Source organism: Gouania willdenowi, chromosome 18 (genome assembly GCF_900634775.1).
Source record: "Gouania willdenowi chromosome 18, fGouWil2.1, whole genome shotgun sequence".
NCBI classification, from domain to species: domain Eukaryota; kingdom Metazoa; phylum Chordata; class Actinopteri; order Blenniiformes; family Gobiesocidae; genus Gouania; species Gouania willdenowi.
In genome coordinates, this window is record NC_041061.1 from 5,079,014 (window position 1) to 5,101,500 (window position 22,487).

General features: G+C 39.2%; 1 protein-coding gene across 8 annotated transcripts in view; it reads right to left on the minus strand.

The window, feature by feature from the left end:
• Nucleotides 1-617: 617 nt before the first annotated feature.
• The window catches only part of shroom4 (shroom family member 4), a 104,178-nt gene continuing 82,308 nt past the window's right edge, over nucleotides 618-22,487 (minus strand). For all 8 annotated transcript variants that reach the window (XM_028474088.1, XM_028474089.1, XM_028474087.1 and 5 more), the window contains 10 exons: nucleotides 20,372-20,581; nucleotides 10,569-13,398; nucleotides 9,184-9,248; nucleotides 7,352-8,029; nucleotides 6,254-6,760; nucleotides 5,054-5,180; nucleotides 3,900-4,001; nucleotides 3,626-3,796; nucleotides 2,607-2,749; nucleotides 618-2,505 (listed from right to left, as the gene is read on the minus strand). In XM_028474088.1, the coding sequence (XP_028329889.1) occupies nucleotides 2,349-2,505; nucleotides 2,607-2,749; nucleotides 3,626-3,796; nucleotides 3,900-4,001; nucleotides 5,054-5,180; nucleotides 6,254-6,760; nucleotides 7,352-8,029; nucleotides 9,184-9,248; nucleotides 10,569-13,398; nucleotides 20,372-20,581 (4,990 nt within the window). In that variant the 3' untranslated portion in view covers nucleotides 618-2,348. The remainder of the gene's footprint in view (nucleotides 2,506-2,606; nucleotides 2,750-3,625; nucleotides 3,797-3,899; nucleotides 4,002-5,053; nucleotides 5,181-6,253; nucleotides 6,761-7,351; nucleotides 8,030-9,183; nucleotides 9,249-10,568; nucleotides 13,399-20,371; nucleotides 20,582-22,487) is intronic.

Sequence of the window (22,487 nt, forward strand, 5' to 3'; positions counted from 1 at the left end):
AGATATTTTCAGCAACTTCTCTCACAAATGTGTCGTTATACTAGCGGAACGATATTCACGTGTTTGGGGCTTGAAATAATGACAAAAACAAGAAAGTTTTGAGTGAAAAACTGAATTTTTTTATTTACTTTCCAGCTGTCAATGACAAGAAATGGAATAAATGTAGAAACGGCGTCATATATACACAATCCTTGCTACCTAGCCCGTTAGCTTAGCTTAGCAAAAAAACGAAAATGGAGGGAAAGCACAAACCTGCTTGGTTGGGCGTGTCCTCCTTCACTATTTAATTTAAAAAAAAGTTTTTGTAGTAAATTAACTTGCAAAGAAAAACAGAAAACATAACTCAAGAAACAGTGTCAAATATAATCAATTCTAGCTAGCTAGCCTGTTAGCTTAGCTTAGAATAGCACAAAAAACAAAAATGGAGGGAGCCTGCTTGGTTGGGGCGTGTCCTTCACTATTTTTACTTTTTTTTGTAAGGTTTTCTAGTAAATCAACTTACAAAGAAAAACATAAAATATTTCCAGCAACTTCTCTTACAAAAGTGTCGCTATACTAGTGAAATGATATCAAATATTCACGTGTTTGGGGCTTGAAATAACAACAAAAACGAGAAATTCTGAGTGAAAAACTTAATCTTTTATTTATTTTCCAGCTGTCAATGAAAAGAAATGGAATAACTGAAGAAACGGTGTAAAATATACACAATTCTAGTTAGCTAGCCTGTTAGCTTAGCATAAAAACTGGAAGGAAAGCACAAACCTGCTTCGTTGGGCGTGTCCTCCTTCACTATTTTATTTATTTAGTTTTTATCCGAAAACTGAAATTGTGACTCAAACAAAGCAAACATGGAGCCGTTATTTTAAATTTAAGTTACAATGTGAAGGCGAATGATGGATAGAAAATAAATCATTGTGTTTAAATGACACATTTAAACGTATAAAAACAAACAATAAAAACAATTCACAAGATTTAACTTTCAGATAAAAAAGTTCCCAATGCTAAAAAAACAAAATAAAAACAATTCTAGAATGAAAAAAGGGGTCTTACATTTTTATTTGAGTGTTCAATTTAAACTACACCTCTGGAGTTAGCCTGTTAGCTTAGCTTAGCATAAAAAGCAAAAAATAAGCGAAAACATTGCTTGGGTGGGCAAGACTTGCTTTGATAGAAATATAAACAGAAATAGTTGGCTTTACAAGTAGTAACTCAAGCTAGCATTAGCTTTACTGTTGTTATTAGCAGAAAGCTAAACAGTTGACCAAATGTTTAATTCTCTTGTAGATATGAACGATTCAGGTTATTTTCTTGACAAATATCCAAAAAAAAAAAAAAACAAAAAAAAAAACAAACAAATGTAGCAGCGCAATGATTAAGCTATGTGTAAATGATATATAAGAACAAGAATACTGGCTCATGTTATTAGAATTCTAGCAACATTAGCTAATGTTTTTTTAATCTTGTTTGAAAAATTCTCACTGAAGGAATTAGAGTTTCGATGAACATGGAAATTCCGTTTTTATTCAAAGCTTGTCATATATTTGGTCAAAAATTAGAGAAGTTACTGCATGTCTGTGTTGTTTTTATACGTTTATTGTTTTTGACACCCGAAAAGATGTGTTGTAAAAAATAAAAAATAGAGTTTAAATAAAATGCCTCTCGCAAATTTATTTATTTTTTTAACATTTTTTTATGCTAAGCTAAGCTAAACAAAGGCCACACATGCTAATAATTCTTAATTGTTATTTTTTCCTAGGATGGTAAAAACTTTATTTTGCCAATCAGATGGAAACAACAAATATTACAAACAAAAGGTGGGACTTCCTGTCTTCACCATGTTAGATAAAAGTAAATGTCTCACAAACAGGCTAATAAAAAAATAACAATGATACAAAAAACAACAATCATTTACCGTCAAATATACAATAAACTCAGTCTTCCTGTTTCACTTTTACATCCAACTTCAGTCGATACAAATATGGAAAAACACAATATATATATATAGAAATATATACATAGACTGCATACAGTTATAAACAGGAGTGACTGCTGTACAGATAGTGAGGGTAACAGAGTGGAGTGTCAAACTCCACAAACAGGGGTTAATGTAGAGCGATTACACTGCATTGTTAGTGTTAGTTTGTGATGCAACAGAAACTCTCAGAAACCTGAACCGAGAGTTTTAAATAGAGAACGCGAGCTTTGGTAACGTATTAAAGTTTCACAACCCATGGGTAGGGACCCAACAGTGGGACGCCAGGCTGTTTGATGTAGGCTAAAGTAGAATGATGGCTTTTATCCTACATTTTTTTAAAGACACATTTTGATGAAATAATGAAAGAAAGTTCCTAATAGTGTCCGTATCCCATCAGCATTCCCACTCCCAGGCCAAGTCCCAGTCCCAGGCTCTCCCTCAGCCCTCGTAGCTGCTCCTCCCCCAGGCGGATCTTGTCCTCCAGCTGTTTCTGCTCCACCAGCAGAGCCGCCTTCATCTTCACAAAGTGGCTGTGGATGGACGGAGAGAGAAATAAACCACAGGAAGTTGGTCAGACAGGGAATGGTGAACTCCCATTGGATGGGATCCCCCAGGGGCCGCCTCCTCCTACCTGTAGTCCCGGTGCTGGTCCGTGGTCAGACAGCTGCCCAGCACTCTGCTGACCGCCTGCTCTCTACGGTCCACGTGCTCCTTCAGGTCCTGGGCCTCAGAGAGCTGCCTCATCAGCTGACGCTTCTTCTCCTGCAGAGGGCGCTGCAGCACACACACACACACACACACACACGCACACACACACACACACACACACACACACACACACACACACACACACACACACACACACACACACACACACACACACACACAATAAACCAAATTAGTCATAACTTCCTGTTTGTATGAAAAAAAGTCTGCACTTTTAAGAAAATACATTTTTCTCACATAATAATAATAAAATCTATGAAATGGATTTGATTTATTTATTAGTTTAACTTTTTTTTTAAACATGCTCCTAATTCTTCATTTATTTATTTATAAAGGTCACATTTTGAACTTGAATTAACTACATAAGAAAACAAAATGCAGTAATATATATTATGCAATTTTTGTAAAGAATATTAATTTTATCTCAACCTAACAAAAATAATATTATTAATTAGATAAATAAAAACCTACCTAAAAGTTGGAATATTTCAAGAATAAAGTTGTGACATCATTCGATTAAAGTCGTAATATTTTGAGAATAAAGTCGTAATTTTATTAGATTTAAGTCGTAATTTTATTAGACTAAAGCCATATTTCAAGAATAAAGTCCTAATTTTATAGATTAAAGTCGTAATATTTTGAGATTTATTAGATTTAAGTCGTAATTTTATTAGATTAAAATTGTAATATTTCAAGATTTAAATTGTAATTTATTAGATTAAAGATGTAATATTTCAAGATTAAAGTTGTAATTTTATTAGATTAAAGTTGTAATATTTCAAGATTAAAGTTGTAATTTTATTAGAATAAAGTTGTAATTTTATTAGATTAAATTTGTAATTTTATTAGATTAAAGTTGTAATTTTATTAGATTAAAGTCTTAATATTTCCAGATTAAAGTCGTAATAATTCTAGACTCCTCACCCTCTCCTGGAGGTCAGCTTCAGAGTCCAGGTTCTCCAGTGAGGTCTCCACCCTCAGCAGCCTCCCAGACAGAGACAGCAGCAGACTCACCACCTTGTCCAGGTCTCCAATGAACATCCGGAACTTATCCACCTCGTTGGGTTTGCACACAGACACCACCATGTTCTCAATCTGAGGTGTAAATGGAAGAGGCTATGTTTGTTTGTTTGTTTAATCTGCAGTTTGTCCATGTTTCATCAAATCATAAACTAATGAGTAAACTGTGTGTGTGTACCTCCTCTCCCAGCATGCAGTTGGCTCTGATGTCCTCCTGCAGGCCTCTCTGAGCCTCCCTCAACACGCTGAGCTTCTTACGCAGACTCTCCATCAGCTGTTTCTGCAGCACGCACACATGCACGCACGCACACGCACACGCACACGCACACACGCACACATGCACACGTACACACACACACAAACACTGTCATCAGACTCAAACATAACCTGCTGATCTCCAACCAATCATCCTGTTCACACACCTCTCATGTAGGGACTTTTACGTGATCTCAGAAAATGGGGAAATCACGTGAAATGGAAAAATAGATTTAAAATAAATAAATGTATTTAGAAAAGGAATCAGTTAGATTTTTTTCCGGTTTATTTAAAATCTGGCCCCAATGTGACACGGAAATGCCTCACATGCATCATTTGGGACAATGTCACACATTTATACACTATTTTTGGGTGAATATTGCCAATTACGCCCATAATCTCATTCAAAATGTCACGCTACATGTTACAGTTTGCTTAGTAATGTTACCCTGTGATTGAGAATGAATGCTGAACTTTATCTGAAGTGTGTTTTTAATGTATGACTGAATTCAAAGCTTTCAGCTCTGGTAAAAAGACAGGTTTAGCTGCTGGTGTATGAGATGAACTGGTGAACAGTTTACCTTGTGACACCTCCAATCACACAGCTGTGAAGGATTTTTGTGCAAAACACGACACTGAAGGTTTCATAAAATCCTGTTTTGGGATCATGTCACACATTTCCATGGGGTTTTTCCTGTTAAACAGGTTTCTGAGGATTCAAAGTGTAGCTCTAGTGACGTAACCTCGTGTGTGATTTCAGCGTGACCATCTCGTTTTCGTAAATTATCTCAAGCATATGAAATTTAAAAATAATACCAGACTCTATTACCACTATTTTCACAAGATTAGTTTGATTTCAGGGCATTTAATATATATTTAATAAGTCATCTAAACAGAGAAAGATGATGAAACAGAAAAGTGCAAAGTGACTGGGAAGTAAATAAATCCAGAAACGGAATAAAGGAAATTTGGAAATGAAAAATTGGAGCCCGTACTTATGTGACTTTAAAAGAACTTCTAAACCTCTATTCTCATTTTGTAATTAACATCTGATATATTTCACACCCTCGGCCTCACCTTGTAGGACAGCTCGTCGCGCTCGCCGTGCTCCGTGTTGTCGGTGACGTCTTTCATCTGTGAGAGAATCTGAGCTTTGGCGGTGGACGTGCTGTAATAGGACGAGCAGCTGGAGCTCACGGAACGCCTGAGCACCAGGAAGAAGAGTTTAGATTAAAATCAAAGTCAGAGCGGCTTAAAACTTAACACATATTAACAGTGGAGTTCCTCAAGGCTCATTCCCTGGTCCTGAATTTTTCATATGAATATGAAATTAGCTTAGCAGAAACATTTACATAAGCATTAGCTAGCATTAAAATTTACAAAAGCATTAGCATTAACTTGCATTAGCATTAACTTGCATTAGCATTAACCTTACGTTAACATTAATCAAGTAGTATTAGCAAACCATTAGCATTAGCCTACCATTACACTAACCAAGCAATAGCATTAACCTAGAATTAGCATTGATGTAGCATTACACATGAATAATATTGGTAAAGCTAAATCTTGCAGAGGAGAATCATCTGCAACTACACAATAAATGATCACCAAATCAAACAAAGGCAGTTTCTAATATTCAGTGATAAAAAAATCTGTAGAATGACTGAATTAATGATAAAAGATAAAATGAAAAGAGTGTTTTTTGTGAGTAATAACTGAGTGTAAATTAGATTGAAAGCCACAAATGAAAAATATCTGACCTTAAATGATCTAAAACTCCAAATAATTACTTGTGGAGTTCCTCAAGGCTCAGTCCCTGGTCCTGAATCATTCACATTACACATTAACAATGTTTGGAGGGCTTAAGTTTCGAACCATTAAATGTAATCAGAAAACAAGGCCGTGTTGTAAATGTCATGCTAACGTACTACTCATACTAAGTTTGACGTCAAAATGAGTATGTAGTGCATTCACATTAAATAGTATGAAAAGATCGAGTACATGAGAAATACCCAGATGTATACTATCTGGGGACATTTTTTAAGTATGCACGCTGGGCACACTAGTCATACTCAACCGTTATAAGGAAGCATTGCGAGTGGAATGTAAAGTTCCCTCCCTTTTTAAGGATGGTTCGTCACTCACATGTTGTTTCTTGGGTTCGGATTTTAAAAGGACTTTAAAGTTAGTAATTCTGATTTGTGTTCTTATTGTGCTATATTACAAAATATAAGTGAAAAATGTTTCTGCAATTTGTTTTAAAGAAGCTTTGGTCACCTGTCCAGGCTGTCCGTGTTGTTCTCCAGGGTCTCTGGGGCTCCTCCCCAGCTCTCCGTGCCCGACTCACCCTCTCCGCTCTGAGGGAAGAGCTCCTCCTCCAGGCTCAGGACTTGGCTCCGGTTCTCCTCGAGCTCCTTCTCCACCGACCCGCTCTCGGCCGCCCCCTCGCCCTCCGGCTCCGGGAGCGAGTCGATGTCCGTCTCTAAGACGGTGACGGGCAAAGCGAAGCACGGCAGCTCACTGCTTATCGCTGCCTCACCCGCTGGAAGCTCCTCCTCCTGGAAGTCGTCGATGTCCGTTTCCATGGGAACGTTGAGCTCGGCATCCAGGCTGTGGGCGGGGCTCGGGCTCAGGGTTGCCTCGGACTCGGTCCCTGGTTCAAGGGTCTGCGGTGGTTCATCACTATGACTGAAGGGAGGAGTGAAGACACAGCAGACTCCACCCCTTGGAGGCGGGGCTCCGTCCCACTGGGCTGCAGGCCTTAGCGTTGGTCCGTGAGGTAAACTGTGGAAACACAAAGGGTTAAAAGCTCAAAAAAAGGGAAACAAACTACACATTTTGATTCATCAAATATGAAGCAATGGGTGGGACTCACCATAAAACAATCAAACAAATAAGAAGTTATGTTCATATACTCAAATATCGTCATCCCTCATAATTCATAATCATAATTTTTTGGCCATTTTGAGATTTTATGCCTAACTCTTTTTTACTTTTATCTTTTAAAATGAACATAACATTTTGAGATTTTATGCCTCGTTGATTTTTATATTAAAAATATATATATTTTAATTAAAATTATTTAATTTTTTTACTATTTACTTTACTATTGCAACAACACATTATTCAAAAAAAAAAATTCTAATTAAAATCAGTTGGTTTTTTTACAATTTACTTTTATTTAAAAAAAATAACAACATTTTGAGATTTCATGCCTAAGTCATTTATTGTAATTATTGTATTTATTTTAGTTTATTTATTGAAGTTTAAACATTTATTTGTTTTATTAATTTACATTTTTTTAATTATTTACTTTTTATTCATTCATTGTATTTATTTTATTTGTTCACAGCATACTGTGGCAGACGTTCTCACCTGTTCACATTGTTCTCCACAGGCGGAGGAGGTGGAGGCAGAAAAGGAAAGTCAGACTCTGGGTGTCTTGGAGGCGGAGCCACTGGCCTGAAAGCCCTCCTGGAGAACATGGGACTGGGTGGGGCAACGGTGAAGGATTCCATAGGCTGGTTCTGATTGGATGAGGCGTGATTAAAGGCGGCGTCCCGGGATGATTGGTTGCAGGTGCATCGTGGACACCCATCGGACGCCTCCGGTCTCTCCGGGGGGAGGCTGTAGGACCTCTGCCTGGAGGAGGAGTCTGGGGAAGGGACAAAGGGAGGGACTGGGGGGAGGGGCTGAGGAGCACAGGATGTAAACAGCGTGTGGTGGGACGCTCGTCGGCGGTGGAACTGCTCCCAGTTGGGCGGCGGCGGTCTTGGCGGGGGAGGGGTCTTTTTCTTGCTTTTTTCGGCGCTTCCCGGTGCGTCTCCTTCCTCCACCTCGCTCAGGGTCTGGCTGGTTGTCATGGAGACAGAGGGCGACCAGCGGTGGCTGCTGTCGAAGCAGAGGTCGTTTTCAGACATGGCTCGGCCTCGCAGCGACAAAGGAGCGGAGGAGAACCTGCTGTGGTCATCACGGCCCCAGCGCCCCTCCTGGGGGGGTGGGTGCTGAGTGCTGCCCTCTAGTGGGGACTCCCACCGCCAACTCACATAATCTCTGAGATGGCGAGAAAATACAGTCAGTGTTGAACATGAATTAAAGAGTAACTGAACACCAAGTTTTTGGCTGACGTGGGTCTAGGCTCTTGATTGTGGGCGTGGCTCCTGGAGTAGTTAAGACACGCCCACTTTAAATGATAAAATCTCCAAAGAACAAACTAAAATATTACGACTTTAATCTCATAAAATTATGATTTTATTATGATACGACTTTATTCTAATAAAATTATGACTTTAATTTTGAAATATTATGACTTTATTAAGATATAACTCTTCTCATAAAATTACAACTTTAATTTTGGAATACTGCGACTTTAATCTTAAAGTATTACAACTTTATTCTTGAAATATTACGCCTTTGATTTTGTAGTGCCCAGATTTTTATTTTAATGTGGCCGTAATACGCTGTCGTAGAATAGTCCAAAGTTTTTTTTTAAAAGACTTACGTCAACATTTTAGACTCCATTTGCTGAAATTTTGTTTGTATGCGGCAGCAGAAAAAGTTTGAGAACCACTGCCTTCATGGATGATTCGGCTTAAGTTTGTAAATTCAGCCACTTTTCACTTAATGTCCTTTGCTTTTATTATTATAATATTTTATATGTTGTGCAACAAAAACCTCATGAACATTTCTTGGATTTGTTTACAGTCAATATTTGGGAGAAAAGAAATGTTTGGGCTGTAGTAGCTCGAATTCTTCACTAATGATGATATAATGGAAATGTAGAGTTATGTAAAAGTAACTGAAGTGAACTTTTCACAATCATTTCCCTCCTTTAGTGGTTTGTTGTTATGAGTGGAGCTGGAATGAGAATGTTTGACTTGAACAAGGGAGTCAAACTTCAAAACCTAACCACTTTAACTGAAATGTTCCTTCAGCGAACGTAAATGGCGTTTCCGACTCACTGAAAGCTGCTTTTTCCCACCGTGTGAGCTCCATACATGGCTTTTACACGCTAACACACGGGAATCTCCGTCTGGGACACGTCTCACTGAGTGCGGACCATTAGCGGCCACACTTAGAGCTCATTAGAGTCAAAGCACAGAGCGGACCCTCCCAACCACTCCAGAGACTCACTGAGAGTCAATCAGACGGAGGCAAATACACGTCAGTTAGGTGTGTGTGTGTGTATGTGTGTGTGTGTGGCTTACCTCTCGGTCAGGCTGTATTTCCTGTTGAGTTTAGTGGTTTCCTGCTGCCCGGCTGAAGAATATGGCTGTGAAGATTTAAATCTGGTTAAATGAAGTGTTGAGAAAAGTTTACTGGAATTCTTGACTCGATCTAAAGATTCTAGAAAATGTAACTCTGACATGGTTCAGGTTTAAAAATCCAGCTTTATATTTAAATACATTTACTTTGTGTTCCATTATTAGCACAGTTTTAGCCATATCCTCCAGAGCAGGGGTTCTCAACCTTGGGGTTCTAAAAACTAAGACTATTGTTTAAACAATTTGAGCCCATTTTTGCTTATTTTTACCCGTTTTTTTTTGAAACGACACCAAACTTGCCATATTTGACATATTTTCATCACTTTTTCTTGTCATATTTTTGCTCATTTTAATGCATTTTGGCTACATTACTCCCATTCCTGCCACTTTTTTCTACTTTCAAGACATTTTCATCACTTATAAACCCTTTCCACCACTTTTCCACCATTTGTCGCATATGTTGACCCATTATTGTCACTTTTAACCTCTTTTCACCATATTTCATGCTTATTTTTGCCAATTTAACCACATTGACAATTTGTCACGCCCATTATTTGCCAGTTTAAACTGATTGTTGGTACTTTTTAAATTACATTATCACAACCCACCCTCACCCCATTTCGGCCACTTTTAAGCCAATATTGACACTTTGAACCCTTTTTACCACTTTTTCAGTGCGTTTTTGGCTGAATTTTTTAAAACCTCAATGCCTAAAAAAACTAAAGCCGCATGATATTTCATAAAATGTGCATTATCGGGTGTGGTTTGCATGAATAGTATGAAATTATGAATACTTTTTAATCTTATACAGGACTATAATATAACTAAAATGGGGCAAAAAATAAAATTAAAGATTTTTAGAAAAAAAAAAAAAAAAAACAGTTAAAAAAAGAATAAATTCCCGAAGTAATTTTACTAAAATAAATTTCAGCAAAACCTTTTTAATGTCCCTAAATTTAGGATAAAGGCATATTTATTTATAAATTGTCACTTAAAAGAGGCAGAAAATCCCAAAAATAAAAGCTTGATTGTAATATTACTTTAGCCCCTTTTGTTCTCAGGAGGATATTTGATCTTGAATCATATTTTTTTTTATCCATCCAAAAGTCAAGAGTGTTTTTAATATAGACAAAGAAAAAAAAACAACTACACATATGAACATAATTTAACCATTAAGGCATGTTTTACATCAAATTATCGGAATAATTTTGAACATTTTTTGAAATGGAAGATTATTAAACATGAGCAAACAATAAAATCAGTAAGATGTAGCTAATACAAAGTTAGTAGATCTGAGTTGCGTTGAAATGATTATGATGAGCTTTTACCTCTGTAGGTGTGTAGCTCCTTGTTGTGTATCCCTGATGCAGATCCAGCTGAGCGGAGGTGCTCACTGGGTAGAAAGCCGATGGCGGTCCTTGGTTGTGGTTGAGGCTATGTGAGGAAGCCCGAGGCCTTGGTGGGGAGCTGCAGTAAAGGTTCTCCTTGTGTTGGAAATCTTTGTTTCTTTCCTTTAAACTCGAGATGCCGTTAAAGTGACAAAAGTTAAAGTGGGAATCTTCTTCCCTTTCCATTTCAAACTGCTCTCTTTCCATCCTGAGACGCTCCATCTCTTTGGTTCTCTCCATCTCTTTCTCTCTCTCCAACTGGATTTCTCGCTCTCTTTCCCTCTCCCACTGTCTGAGCCTCTCTTCTCTCTCCATCTGCCATTGAATCTCCTTCCGTCTTGTCTTCTCCATCTCTAATTCCTTCTCCCGTCTTTCTTTTTCCAGCCTTCTCTCGGTTTCTCTCAGCCGTTCCTCCCGTTCTCTTTCACTGGCCCTCTCCTCCCGCTCTCTGCTTTCTCTTTCCTTCTCTTTCTGCCTTTCCCTCGACGTGCTCATTGACTGCCTTCTGGCTTCGATGGAGTTAGGAAGCGGGCCACTTTCCTGCAGGATTCCCCCCTGATAGGAGTATCTTCTTTGGGTAGAAGGTTGGCTGAACTCTCCCTCGTGGTGTTTAGGATTGTGAGAGGGTTTCTTTGACCTATAACTCAGATTACACACACCTTTGCTCGTCTCCTCAAAAAACTTCATCCTGTCGGCAAATGGAAGAAGATCCGTCTCCTCCTTTCGGGAAACTGACGAAGAGCGACCGTAGGAGGAAGATGAAGAAGTCATAGCACATACTCCATGACGTGACCCTGTGAGCCCTAACACTCGCTCATTTGGGATGGCCCTTAGGCGGTTTTGTTCTTGTTCAGGTTGAAGTTTATGTTCAGGTGTCCAGCGCCATCTCCTGGCCTTGCCAGCAGGAGCCGGCTCCTCCACAACCCGGATGCCAACACCAAAACTAGGAACGCCAGGATCAAGAATCTGGACAGACCTGGAGCAGGTGATTGACTGGAAGCCTTCATAGTTGGGTTCATTTGAGCTGTTTGAAGTCTGGAATGGTGCCACGCTCGAGGAATCTTTGATGACTGCCGGTGAGGCAAATGTAACTTTGGTACCCCTTTCCTGTAGAGCAAGGTCTGGGGCCTGCTCATCTTCATTAGTATCTAAGTCCTCTTCCTCCTGGACAATTTCTCCACTACCAAGTAATCCTCCTGGGCCACGACTGCGCTGAAGCTGGGCTTTTTTCCTCTGGATCTCGTTGCGGAGGTTGGTGGCAAAGCGCTCACTGCGACGTCGGTTTCGGCGGTGGTTTCTGGAAGAATTCTGCTTTTTCGTCTCTCTTTCTGCATTCTCCTCATTTTTTCCACCACTTCTTTCCCTTTCCATCGCTCTTTGCTCCTCCAGTAGAGAATCGACACTGGCAGCAGCACTAAGGGGTACAAAGTTGTTCTGCAGCACATGATCACAGCTTAAGTCCTCCTTTGTTGAAGTTCCCGTTGGTTCCCCTGGAACACTGACAGAACGACCCCAAGTGACATGATGTTCAGCAGGTAAGAGCGATTCACCGTTGTGACATATCCCATCCGGCCTCTCACATGGACTACTATCTTCACCGTCACCTTGAAGAAACACAGATCCAGGAGTTGAGCTCCGATTTCCTTCCCATTTGTTTAAGGAGGCGTTGGGTGAAATTTCTGGTGTGGGTTCAACCAATGGTTGAGACCACTGACTGCTCGACTGGGAGGAAGAAGTATCAGACGGATGTGACAGATTGAAAGGCTCCAAAGAAGAACCGTTACAATTTAATTGTAATAACTGTAGTTGCGTAGCGAGGAGTTTCTCTGGGGCGCTGTGCCTGTGTAGCCCAGTAGATGTGTGCTTGGTCTTTGAGTGACGGATAAAAGACTGTCCTTCAACTTCAACGGAGGACTTTGAAGTTAAGGAACCAGAACCAGGGGAAGGGTTGGACACTATGTAGGTAGTAACAGGATCTGATAGATGATCTGAATTGTAGTCTTTATCAACATTCCTTATTTGTTTGATGAGATTTGTTTGATTTTCCACACAGTGTGAATCAAAGGAATCATGATTGAGTGGCCCAGAACCCCTATTGTCTTCTGCTGTGGAGCCATTATGAACTCCTGAGATCCCAGTCATACAGGAGGACTTGTTTTCCTCATAGGGACAATAAACCCTTGAGTTTTCAATAGGGGCCGAAGTGCAACGATTAATGGCAGAATGGGGGCGACCCCGGGTTGCCTTAAAACTGTCCTTCCTTGTTGGAGGCTGAGGTGGATTCATTTGTATCTCCATCTCAGCATCTCCATTTCTTATGAAGTCCAATCCCCTCAACTCTTGCTCAAAACAGCACGATGAAGGCCTCTCCTTTACCTCTACATCTCTGGGTCTGGACCTGGTAAGGGATCTGGTCTTTTGTGCAATCAGCTGTGCCTCTTCCATGGCCTCACCCGATGATTCTCTTACAGTTGGGTATTCTGGACAAGCTGGTCCAAGACTCTGGAGCAGGTTTTCCATGGAGCAGGCTTCACCGGGCCTTAGCGGCACTGTTGCGTAGTCGGACGTGTTGGAGCTAGCGGAGAAGGAGCTATAGGCAGAGTCTCTCTTATTGTTAAACAGGGTAGGGTCGACAGGTGAGTTGTGGGAGTCCGAGTAAGGCTGAGTGGTGGGTGTCGGCGTGTCCAAGCTTTCCACGGAGCCCAAGGAACTGCTTCGGTCTGTGGAGGAGTAAGGTCTGGATAGATGACCCCACTGCATGGACAAGTCACTGCAAAAAGAAGACACGTACAATCAATTTTAATACTTCAGATATGTCAAATTTGCCTACCATGGTCTTGGAACCTTCAACAGCATCTCGATTGATATTGTGGTCAAGGCTTTTAGAGGCTACATAACCAACCTATTATTCTGGGATACAGTGGAGAAACCTGGTTTCTATCAGCTGCAGATCCATGGCAGCCCCATGTGTTTTAGAGCTCTTCAGAGGAAGCCTCCTTTAAGAATGAGAGGGATTTCCTCCTCATCAAGCGGCTCAGCCTGGAGTCAGATTTACCAAGTCATCCCTTGATTCTTCTCATCCTTTCTCAAACACCCCATTCTTCCATTTTAAGACTCCTTGCCCTTGAACTTTAAGATTATTTCTAAATGAGGTCAAATTTGTGCAGCAAACACGAGCATGAATGTGTCCACAAAAAAAATCCACAGATTTAGAAAACAAAGGTTCCGTTCAAACCTCTCACTGACATTAATCAAAACAATCCGAGAACTGATCCCTGCTGTATCAAAGGACATGGTTTGTTGTCATATCTGCTTATATTCCTTTTCTTTCACACTTTACTTTCTGTCTGACCAACATTCAAAGAACATTTCATCTTGTATGTATTGCAAAAACCACATAAGAACAGCAGAATTAAAGGAGTTTACTGAACAGTGAGAGGGAAATGTGTTTCTCCATATGACGGCTATTAATAATAACTGGAGCAGCAGAGTTCTCAATTTCCAAACCCATAAAAGCTCGTACAAGAATCTGCTGATCATTTATTGTGGTGAAGGGGTTTTTTTTCTGGCAGAAGGTGAGAGCGGTTTCTTTGCTCTTTTATTCAAACAACGGGAGAAGTGGCCAAAGAGACCAAGAGGAGGGGGGGTGGGGGGACAGGAAAGAGAAACTTTTCGAAAGACTTTGAACTCAAACCATCGGCACAATATCCCCAGGCTGTTTCAGCGGTGGTATCTTTGGTTTACAAATTCTGCTTCTACAAACTTAAACCTGATGAGCTTTACAGTTGTTCAAGGTTAGACCCAAATTTATTCAGTCTAAGAGGATTTCATGCTCATTCTGTTCATTACTTTTTGGTTTTGTGGACTTCTTTTAAAGTCATCATTGCTTCTCTCAATAGTACCGGAATGCACCAGTTTGCAAAGGGCAGTGTATTATTTTTCATTCATCTTGTATACTTGCTTATTCAGATCAAGACTTAGCTGAGGCCTTTCACAGTCACTAGCATAACTGAAACACAAAGATGACTAATCACGGGTACACAATTCAGTATTTTCATGTTTCAAATGTTTTGTTTTGTCTGCATTATCCTCATGATTTGACACAATGAAAAGAGTCAATGTTTTTAACAAGAAATATGCATTTTTAGTCTTGCAGACAAAGATTTTGTGCTTAGGACCTCCCATTTTCTGTTTCAAAATTTCTCACATTCTGTTTCAAGGTATACCCATTTCCATTTTATTATAATTTTTATCAGCTTTGCCTAATTTAATGTAATTACTGATGTGCTTAACTTACCAAAATCATGTCTAAAATGCCAAAAAAGGATTAATTAGGTTTAATCTTATAAATAATCGTATATTTCGATGCAACGGAAGCCAAAACTGGATGCTCAAATTACAAAAGGTTGAGTGGGAATGCGCAGCCACGCAAGATTTCATAGCATAAGAGTTTGCGCTATATCTGGAAAGCCCAATTGTTTGTCTTCCAAACACAATGCACTGCATTTTTACTAAAAAATTATGGTGATTTTGCATGATCTCCTAAAAATATGTACGGAAATAACTTTGTAAAAAGAAATAGCTATGACACAGAGTCATAGCTATTTCTTTTTACAAAGTTATTTCTGTGATTTTTATTTGTTTACTGCATAATCCATACAAGTATTTGATACATATTTTGTGCGTGAAATGTTTTCTGGATGAATGTGTACATCTTGACGCCCCTGGTGACTGTATTTTATGGTTCTCTACAGTGTGCTTCTTTGCAATATTTTGGGTTCTTTGTCCAAGTGAATATTTTAGTTGTTTGGACTCTTTGATCTACACATTGCTGGATACAGATCTGGATTTGTTTTTGTATGTTGTTTATTTCTTGGCCTTGAAGTTTGTTCTTGATTTTGAATTTTCTTTTTATAGACATTGGATTTTTTTGGACCTTACTTTAGTCTGCCTACCTCCTATCCACCATGACAATATCGTATCGCCCACTATTGTCTCCATAACCTGCATTGGAACCCACTCTTTGAAGGAAGTGAGCAATGAACGAGAAAGGGAATGGATGACGAGAAAAACGGGAAATCAAAATGAACAGGAAGTGACGGTCATTCCCTCCCAATCAGACAACATCATGAGCAAGACTGTGTGTATGACACATACTGGTTGAATATATAGAAATTATGTGATTAATGAAAGATATTTGCCTTACACACCGATAAGTGAACAAATTGTTCCTCGCTTTAAAACAAACAGTCTTCCTCTTTTTGTCCACAGTCCACATGCCATTGTCCATAGCTGTGCCTCCTCCTCAGATGTGTGTGTGTTTGTGTATGATGAGATCAGTCGATGAGACTGCTGGGAAACAACGACCCACACAAACTCTCATGTGTGCGCAGGTTTCTTCTAGCTAATGCACCGGGGACTATTAAATCTAACAGCAGGAGTGTTTTTATCTCTGATTTCTTATCAAAAGGAGAACAAGGCGAACCTCTAACCTACGCTGGAGCTGACAAACAAAGGCTATTTTCATAGAGTCAATATGTAGACGGCGAGGACTTCCTCTCCCTCTTTGAAGGATTACTGTTTAGCTTGGTGAGATCATTCCCTCATACAAAGACATTTGCAGAGAATGACTCCTTTTTATTCAACCTGGGTAGAGATTTGGTCATTTGTCCTTGGATTAGACACAAAAGAACAGTCAGGAGTATTTATAGAGCTGAACTCACCAACAGTGACAAACTGAAATGATGATAAACGGCACCTTAAAGTTATTGCCACCTGTGTAAAGTTACCTTAAAATGGTTATAATGCTTTCAAACCCTTTCTGAATGCTTTTCGTTTACATCTTTTTAGGGTTACCATCACATGTTTGTTGTTGTTCTTCTATAAACCCTATTTGTTCATATAATAATTGATACCAAAGGCAAAAACAATAGTATTGTCTCTGACTTGTACACATTAATAGTCAAAGCTTCATACACACTATATGGTGCAATATATCCATGTCCTCACCAAATAAAACATTATAAATTTATTCACAGATCATATGTCACTCCTCGAAGGTTACAGCAAATTAAAGTCTGAGACAATCCATATTGTGAGTTTTGTTTAGACAATACTATTATATATAATTTGGCAGTGCCCGGAGGTGAATAGATTTTGGAATGGAGGGTGGCCATTCCTCACTCAGTGTCTGCTTTTACTAAATGAAACATCAGCTTTGAAATGATCTGCAATAAACAAGCGTACAGTATGTGTTTGGCTGGTCTGACATCTGCCAAAACAATGATAGTTTGTTGTTGGAAACCACCACATACACTGTCGGTGAGGGAATGGCTAACTAACATGTTGTAAAAGTAATCTTCTTTAAGTTCTGCACTTATTTCATCAATATTGTATTCATATGGTTAATTAACCTGTATATTTTGATGATATATATATATATATACATTTTCTATACTATCTCTGTGGATATCGTCATGATGGAGGAGATAGATGTGGAATTTTTGTTTACTAATGTATTTGAGAAATTTGGAATATACGAGGGTCGGGAGGGAGGGTGGTGTGGGTGTGTGTGTGTGTGTGTGTGTGTGTGTGTGTGTTGCGATCATTTATTTATTGTTATTTTTTGGGAAAAACTTTTCTCCTTTTTTTCTTTCTTTATTATTAGTTTCTTTATTTATTTTAATTTACTCTTTGTTTTCTTTTAAGCCTTGGCTGCATTCTGTGGGGATGCATGGGAGGATGTGGGTAGGCATGGGATGATATGTACAGCAACAATGGCTACTTCATGTGACCGATCACATGCCGTATGTAAAGAATTGACAACTGTTTCCTGTACCTATTGTATAAATTATGAGAAAAATAATAAAAAAATTGATCACAAAAAAAAACCCTATTTGTGCCAAGGCCCAGTACTGTGTGTCGAATGCTTTAAATGCTGGAGTATTTAGTAGATGTTAAACATTGATAGTTGAACCGTGTCAGTGATAAGCAAACGTGATTGCATCTGACCTGAGGGTCACATTATCAGCATTTATTTCAGCATTAGGGTCACTATGTGTATTGGTTTGGTATGTTGTGTATTTTTGTTGTCAAATTGTGTGTATGGAGTCATTTTGTGGGTTTTCTATTGTAATTTTTTATATACGTCTTTAATTTTGCCTATATGTTTTGTATGTTTTTGGAGTCTTTTCTGTATTTTCTGTCACTTTGTGTATTTTTTTGTTGTATTGTGTGTTTTTGGAGTCATTTTGTGTATTCGTTCTGAAGGCCGCCCAAAGTTAAACCGAGGGGGCCACCAATTGCATATCCCTGGTGTCGAAAGTTGCCTAAAGCATCCTTCTGTTGGCTCGCCCTCTTCCCATAATGCATCCTGGCTTGGTGTGTTTACAATATAAGCCTGCACAAACTCTCCAGCAATCACCAAGCTAATGAGTAGAGGTCGTTTCCCAGTTTGTCCAGTTAGCTGCTATAGAACAAAAGTGAAGGTACTAGTTCTACAGCCACCTGATATCTCCAACATATATGTAATTGCTAGAAGAAAACTGTTCTTGAAGTTCAGCCCGTCCCAAACAACACCTTCTAACTCTCATAGACTCTCCAAAGCCCTGACCCTAGACAAATGGTCTAGACGACCCTAGACCAGTTGTCTAGGCTCACCATAAATTGTTGTGTTCTTCAAGAACTTTATGAACCATTTTCGTGGTTCTGTTGAATCTTTCTAATGCTTGAGAAGGTTTTAAATGTTGATGTAACGTCCCTTCGTGTCTTGAGCAGAACATTATGACAACAAGTGTTTTTCTTTGAAACAGCCCCCGGACTAAAAGCAAAAATCTCCTACAGAGATATGATGGACGTTGTTCTTTAACTAGACCCAAATGAATCCTTCTAGTACTCAAGGATGCCCCAAATCTCTCGTGAATCAGTAGGCAATGCAAGATGCAATGAGAGAATTGGAATATATGGCCAAGTGTCTATAAACACTTTTAGGTAGCCCACATGAGGACAGGGACAACGCCACTAAAACACCGTCCAAACATCCAGAGTTCATTTTAGTTGAGCTCTATTTGTCTCATGAATGGTTTCCAATGAACGCACGGCAAACACCCAGACAAAGAGCAGGTCACCAGAGGAATCCGATTGGCTATCACTTTGGTATGTTGACGCAGCAGCCTAAAATAGGCCGATCAGCTTCCTGCGTGGGCTGTGTTGACATTAGAGTTGATGATGTCACTGGTTTTACCCCCTGACTGTAACTTATTTCCCACGTCCTATAGAGTCATGAGATTAGAGCGCAGGAGTCACGCACACACAAGGTGGCATGGATACACCAAAGCTCCACATTAGAGTCACAAAAGAGGAAGATGTTCAGACTGTTGTTTTTAGCTTCATAGCCAGTTCTTTTGTCATCAGTAACGTCAAAGCTGAGTTTGGTTTCTTCGTACCTTCTCTACCAAGACTGCAGCAGAGCATCTAGTTAAGGCCTCTGATTTTTTATGATTTTGGAAAATGGACGGAAACTACAGAATTTACTTCCTGTAAAAGTAATGGTTATATGACATTGAAAATGAGTGTCATACCTTCACCTACACATTTTGGGAGAATACGCAATTTGAAATTTGAGACAGATTTGGAATCTGAAGCATTGAAAAATGCAATTATTTACAATATTTAACTTTATTTCAACCCAATTAAGCATTTTTGGTATTATTTAGGGGCATGAAGTATGCCAGTAATTGCAGTAAAACAAGAAAAGACAATATATAAAATGGAATTTGGGAAAATCTTGTCTTTGTATCATTGTTTTCTAACTTGATTGGCTAGGTAAGACATGGTTAAATAAATAACTGTCAATTATTTTTTATGATTGGAGGATTGGTTTAGAATGCTAAAGCTAAGCTAACTCAGCGACTCTTTACATGCGATTTAAGAAACTATAGTCGCTGAAATCGCGTTCAGCGTGAGGTGTTAAGATTCAGACAGAAACACCGATCTCCCCAACGACAGCGGTGTTATGGCATCAACTGAGTTAGCTTAGCTTTAGCATGCAAAACCAATCCTCCAATCATAAAAATTAACAGTCATTTATTGACCATGACTTACCTAGCTAATCAAGTTACCCAAGCAGAAAAAAGATCAGATTTTCCAAAATTCCATTTCAGTGTTTGTTATCCATTTTCGTTTTATATATCATCTTTTCCTGCTCGCTTCATCTCTTCATCGAACTCGCCAATTTCAAAGCCTGTTTCGAGCTTAAATTTAAATTTCCACATAACATGGCTGATACATCACGATTGTGGCACTGCACTTGTTGTATTGTCTCTGGGTTCATGAGATCCTCATAAAGCGTTTAGAGTTCGGTAAAATTTCTCCAAGTTCTCCAGTGACGTGACGACTGGAGAAGTGACGAAAGAAGAAACTCATTGCCGATTGGATGGTGGGACACGGCGTCATTCGAAGTCACTTGAAAAGTTAAAAATGTTCAACTTTGAGCGACTTCCAGGGACTCATATTGCGCGATTGAGTGACTGGAATTGTGTGAGTCGCGTTGCATGACGTTGCATAAATGATTTTGAATGTAATCTAGTCGCCAGAGTCGCTGAAGTCACTTTTGGTAAGAACGCAACTTTAAACTATGAGTATGAAACAGTGAATGTATCCAGTAGATGTTGAAACCCAGTCTGTAGGAGTCGGCAAATACATACTTAATGGATTCAGACCAAAGAGCGTGGAATCTGCCTCACCTGTTGTCGGACGTGTGCCAGCTGAGTGCGTAGGAGCCGGGGTGGAGCTGCATGGCAGTTGGAGGCGGCGGTGGGGGGAGCGGAGGGGATTCGGCCGGGGGATGGCGGGGCGGCGGCGGCGGAGAAGGGGGAGGGGGCGGTGGAGGCGGTGGCAGCTCGGAAAGCTTGGAGAGGTGCCAGGAGTGAGGCCTGAGTAGAGGGACGCTGCGCCTGTGGGGACCAACACAAGATATCTTTATTATCCCCAACACGTAAAAATATGCTCATCACACATCACACACAGCGACAGATGGAGCAATATGTCAAATTAACACAAAAGTTTAACTTTTTTGAATATTTTTTATTAGAAATTTGCTGGATTTCCCATTCAAATATTGAGGAGTGACCTCACAAACTGTAGTGCCTGCAGGGAAATCAAAGCGTGGCAGGATCTTTTTCAACCATTAGGTAACAAGGAAACCAGTTTCATTACCACACCAGTGCTATATTAATGTGCACAGTGTCTGATGGTGATATTTCACAATTATTATGGCATTTAGCAGGGATTCTTAACCCAATAAAAACAAAATGTACCGTGCTTTTATTTTGAAGGGAATTTATTTATGCAGCTGTGTGCCGACACTGCACAATTAAAAATAGGTACTTAATTTTTCCAAACCACAACTTTCTTACAGTTTACTAATTGTTTCTTGGTTTGGGTCATGGTTTGAGAAGCAGTGCCATTTGATTTGACTTTTTTTAATTTATTTTTAAAAATGTAAAAAAAAAAAAATTAATAATTATATGAAATAAAATGTAGGTAAAAAAAAAAAACAAGTCAACAATGTCTTTTCAATGATATTATTACATATTATTTGCTGTGTCGTATGCTAATTTATATATATATATATAAATAATATGCACATAGCTCAACGCAGACACATGAAAAAGATTTCTACTGCAAATTATTTTCTTAATTTCCAAAGTCAAGCTTTAGATATGTATTAGATTTAACAGCTAAACAGCCCCCAGCAATGCTGAGAATGACCATTTTAATGTATATACATATTATAATGTGAATGTAATTATTTCAAAATATAATGCTCTTATTGAATGATGTATAAACATGATGACACCTGGATTGCTGGGCTCATCTGGTCCAAACATGTTATAACTTATCAATAACATTCATGAATAATTAGTTCCACAGAGTTAAAATGGTTCCTTTGAAGTTTGTCTCCTATTGATCTCAATATGTTGAAGTATGTAAGGGTTGAAGGTTGAAGTTCCCTAGGTTTAAAGTCACTGTTTGCTTTCACTTTCAACGCCTCACAGGGACCAAACACAAGAATCTGACTTTGCCTGCGCTAGTGTTGCACATACAGAGTAGCTAGCTGTGTAAAAAGTGCAGCGTAGGTAAATAAAGGCTGCAGCATGTGTCCAATAATAACGACTATTATTTCCTCCACTCCGGGTCGATGGGATTTCACCTCCCCCTGTTTTTCCTGTTGTCTGAACACCAAGTGTTCATTCCAGTGTCAGCGCTCACCTCGTCAGCTCTCAGTCCGGATAGAGTTTCTTTTACATGTTGTTTGGACCTCCTCTGTGCTGCCATTATAAAGTCATCAGACTCGTACACTAAGATGCCCCGGCTGATTTGAGGCCGGAGCGTTCCAGTGTTTCCCCAACTCTTCCTGATTTCCTTTATTGAGACTTCAGAAAATGTGCTTTCCAGACCCACAACTTTATGTAATAGATTTGCAGATATCAAGTTGAACAAAGCTTAGTTTTCAGAACATTTCGTGTCTTTCTAACATACCGCAGTGGACCTAGGGCCTCCCACTTTCCCTGATCGTGGAAGAAATGGATGAAAAAAGCAAATTTTTAAAAAACATTTTTACAGTTTCTCTCACACATGGATGTTTTGGAACAATACGACATATTTAAACACTACTTTTTTTTTTACAGGAAAACGACTGATTGTCTCGAAAATGAGACAAATATGTCCAAATGTGCCCATAATCTTATGTGTTATGCTTCGTCTAGTAACCATGTTATTCTGTGACTGAAAATTAATGGAGAGCTTAATCTGAAGTGTGTTTTTAATGTGTTGTGATGAACAAGCGATTCAGATTAT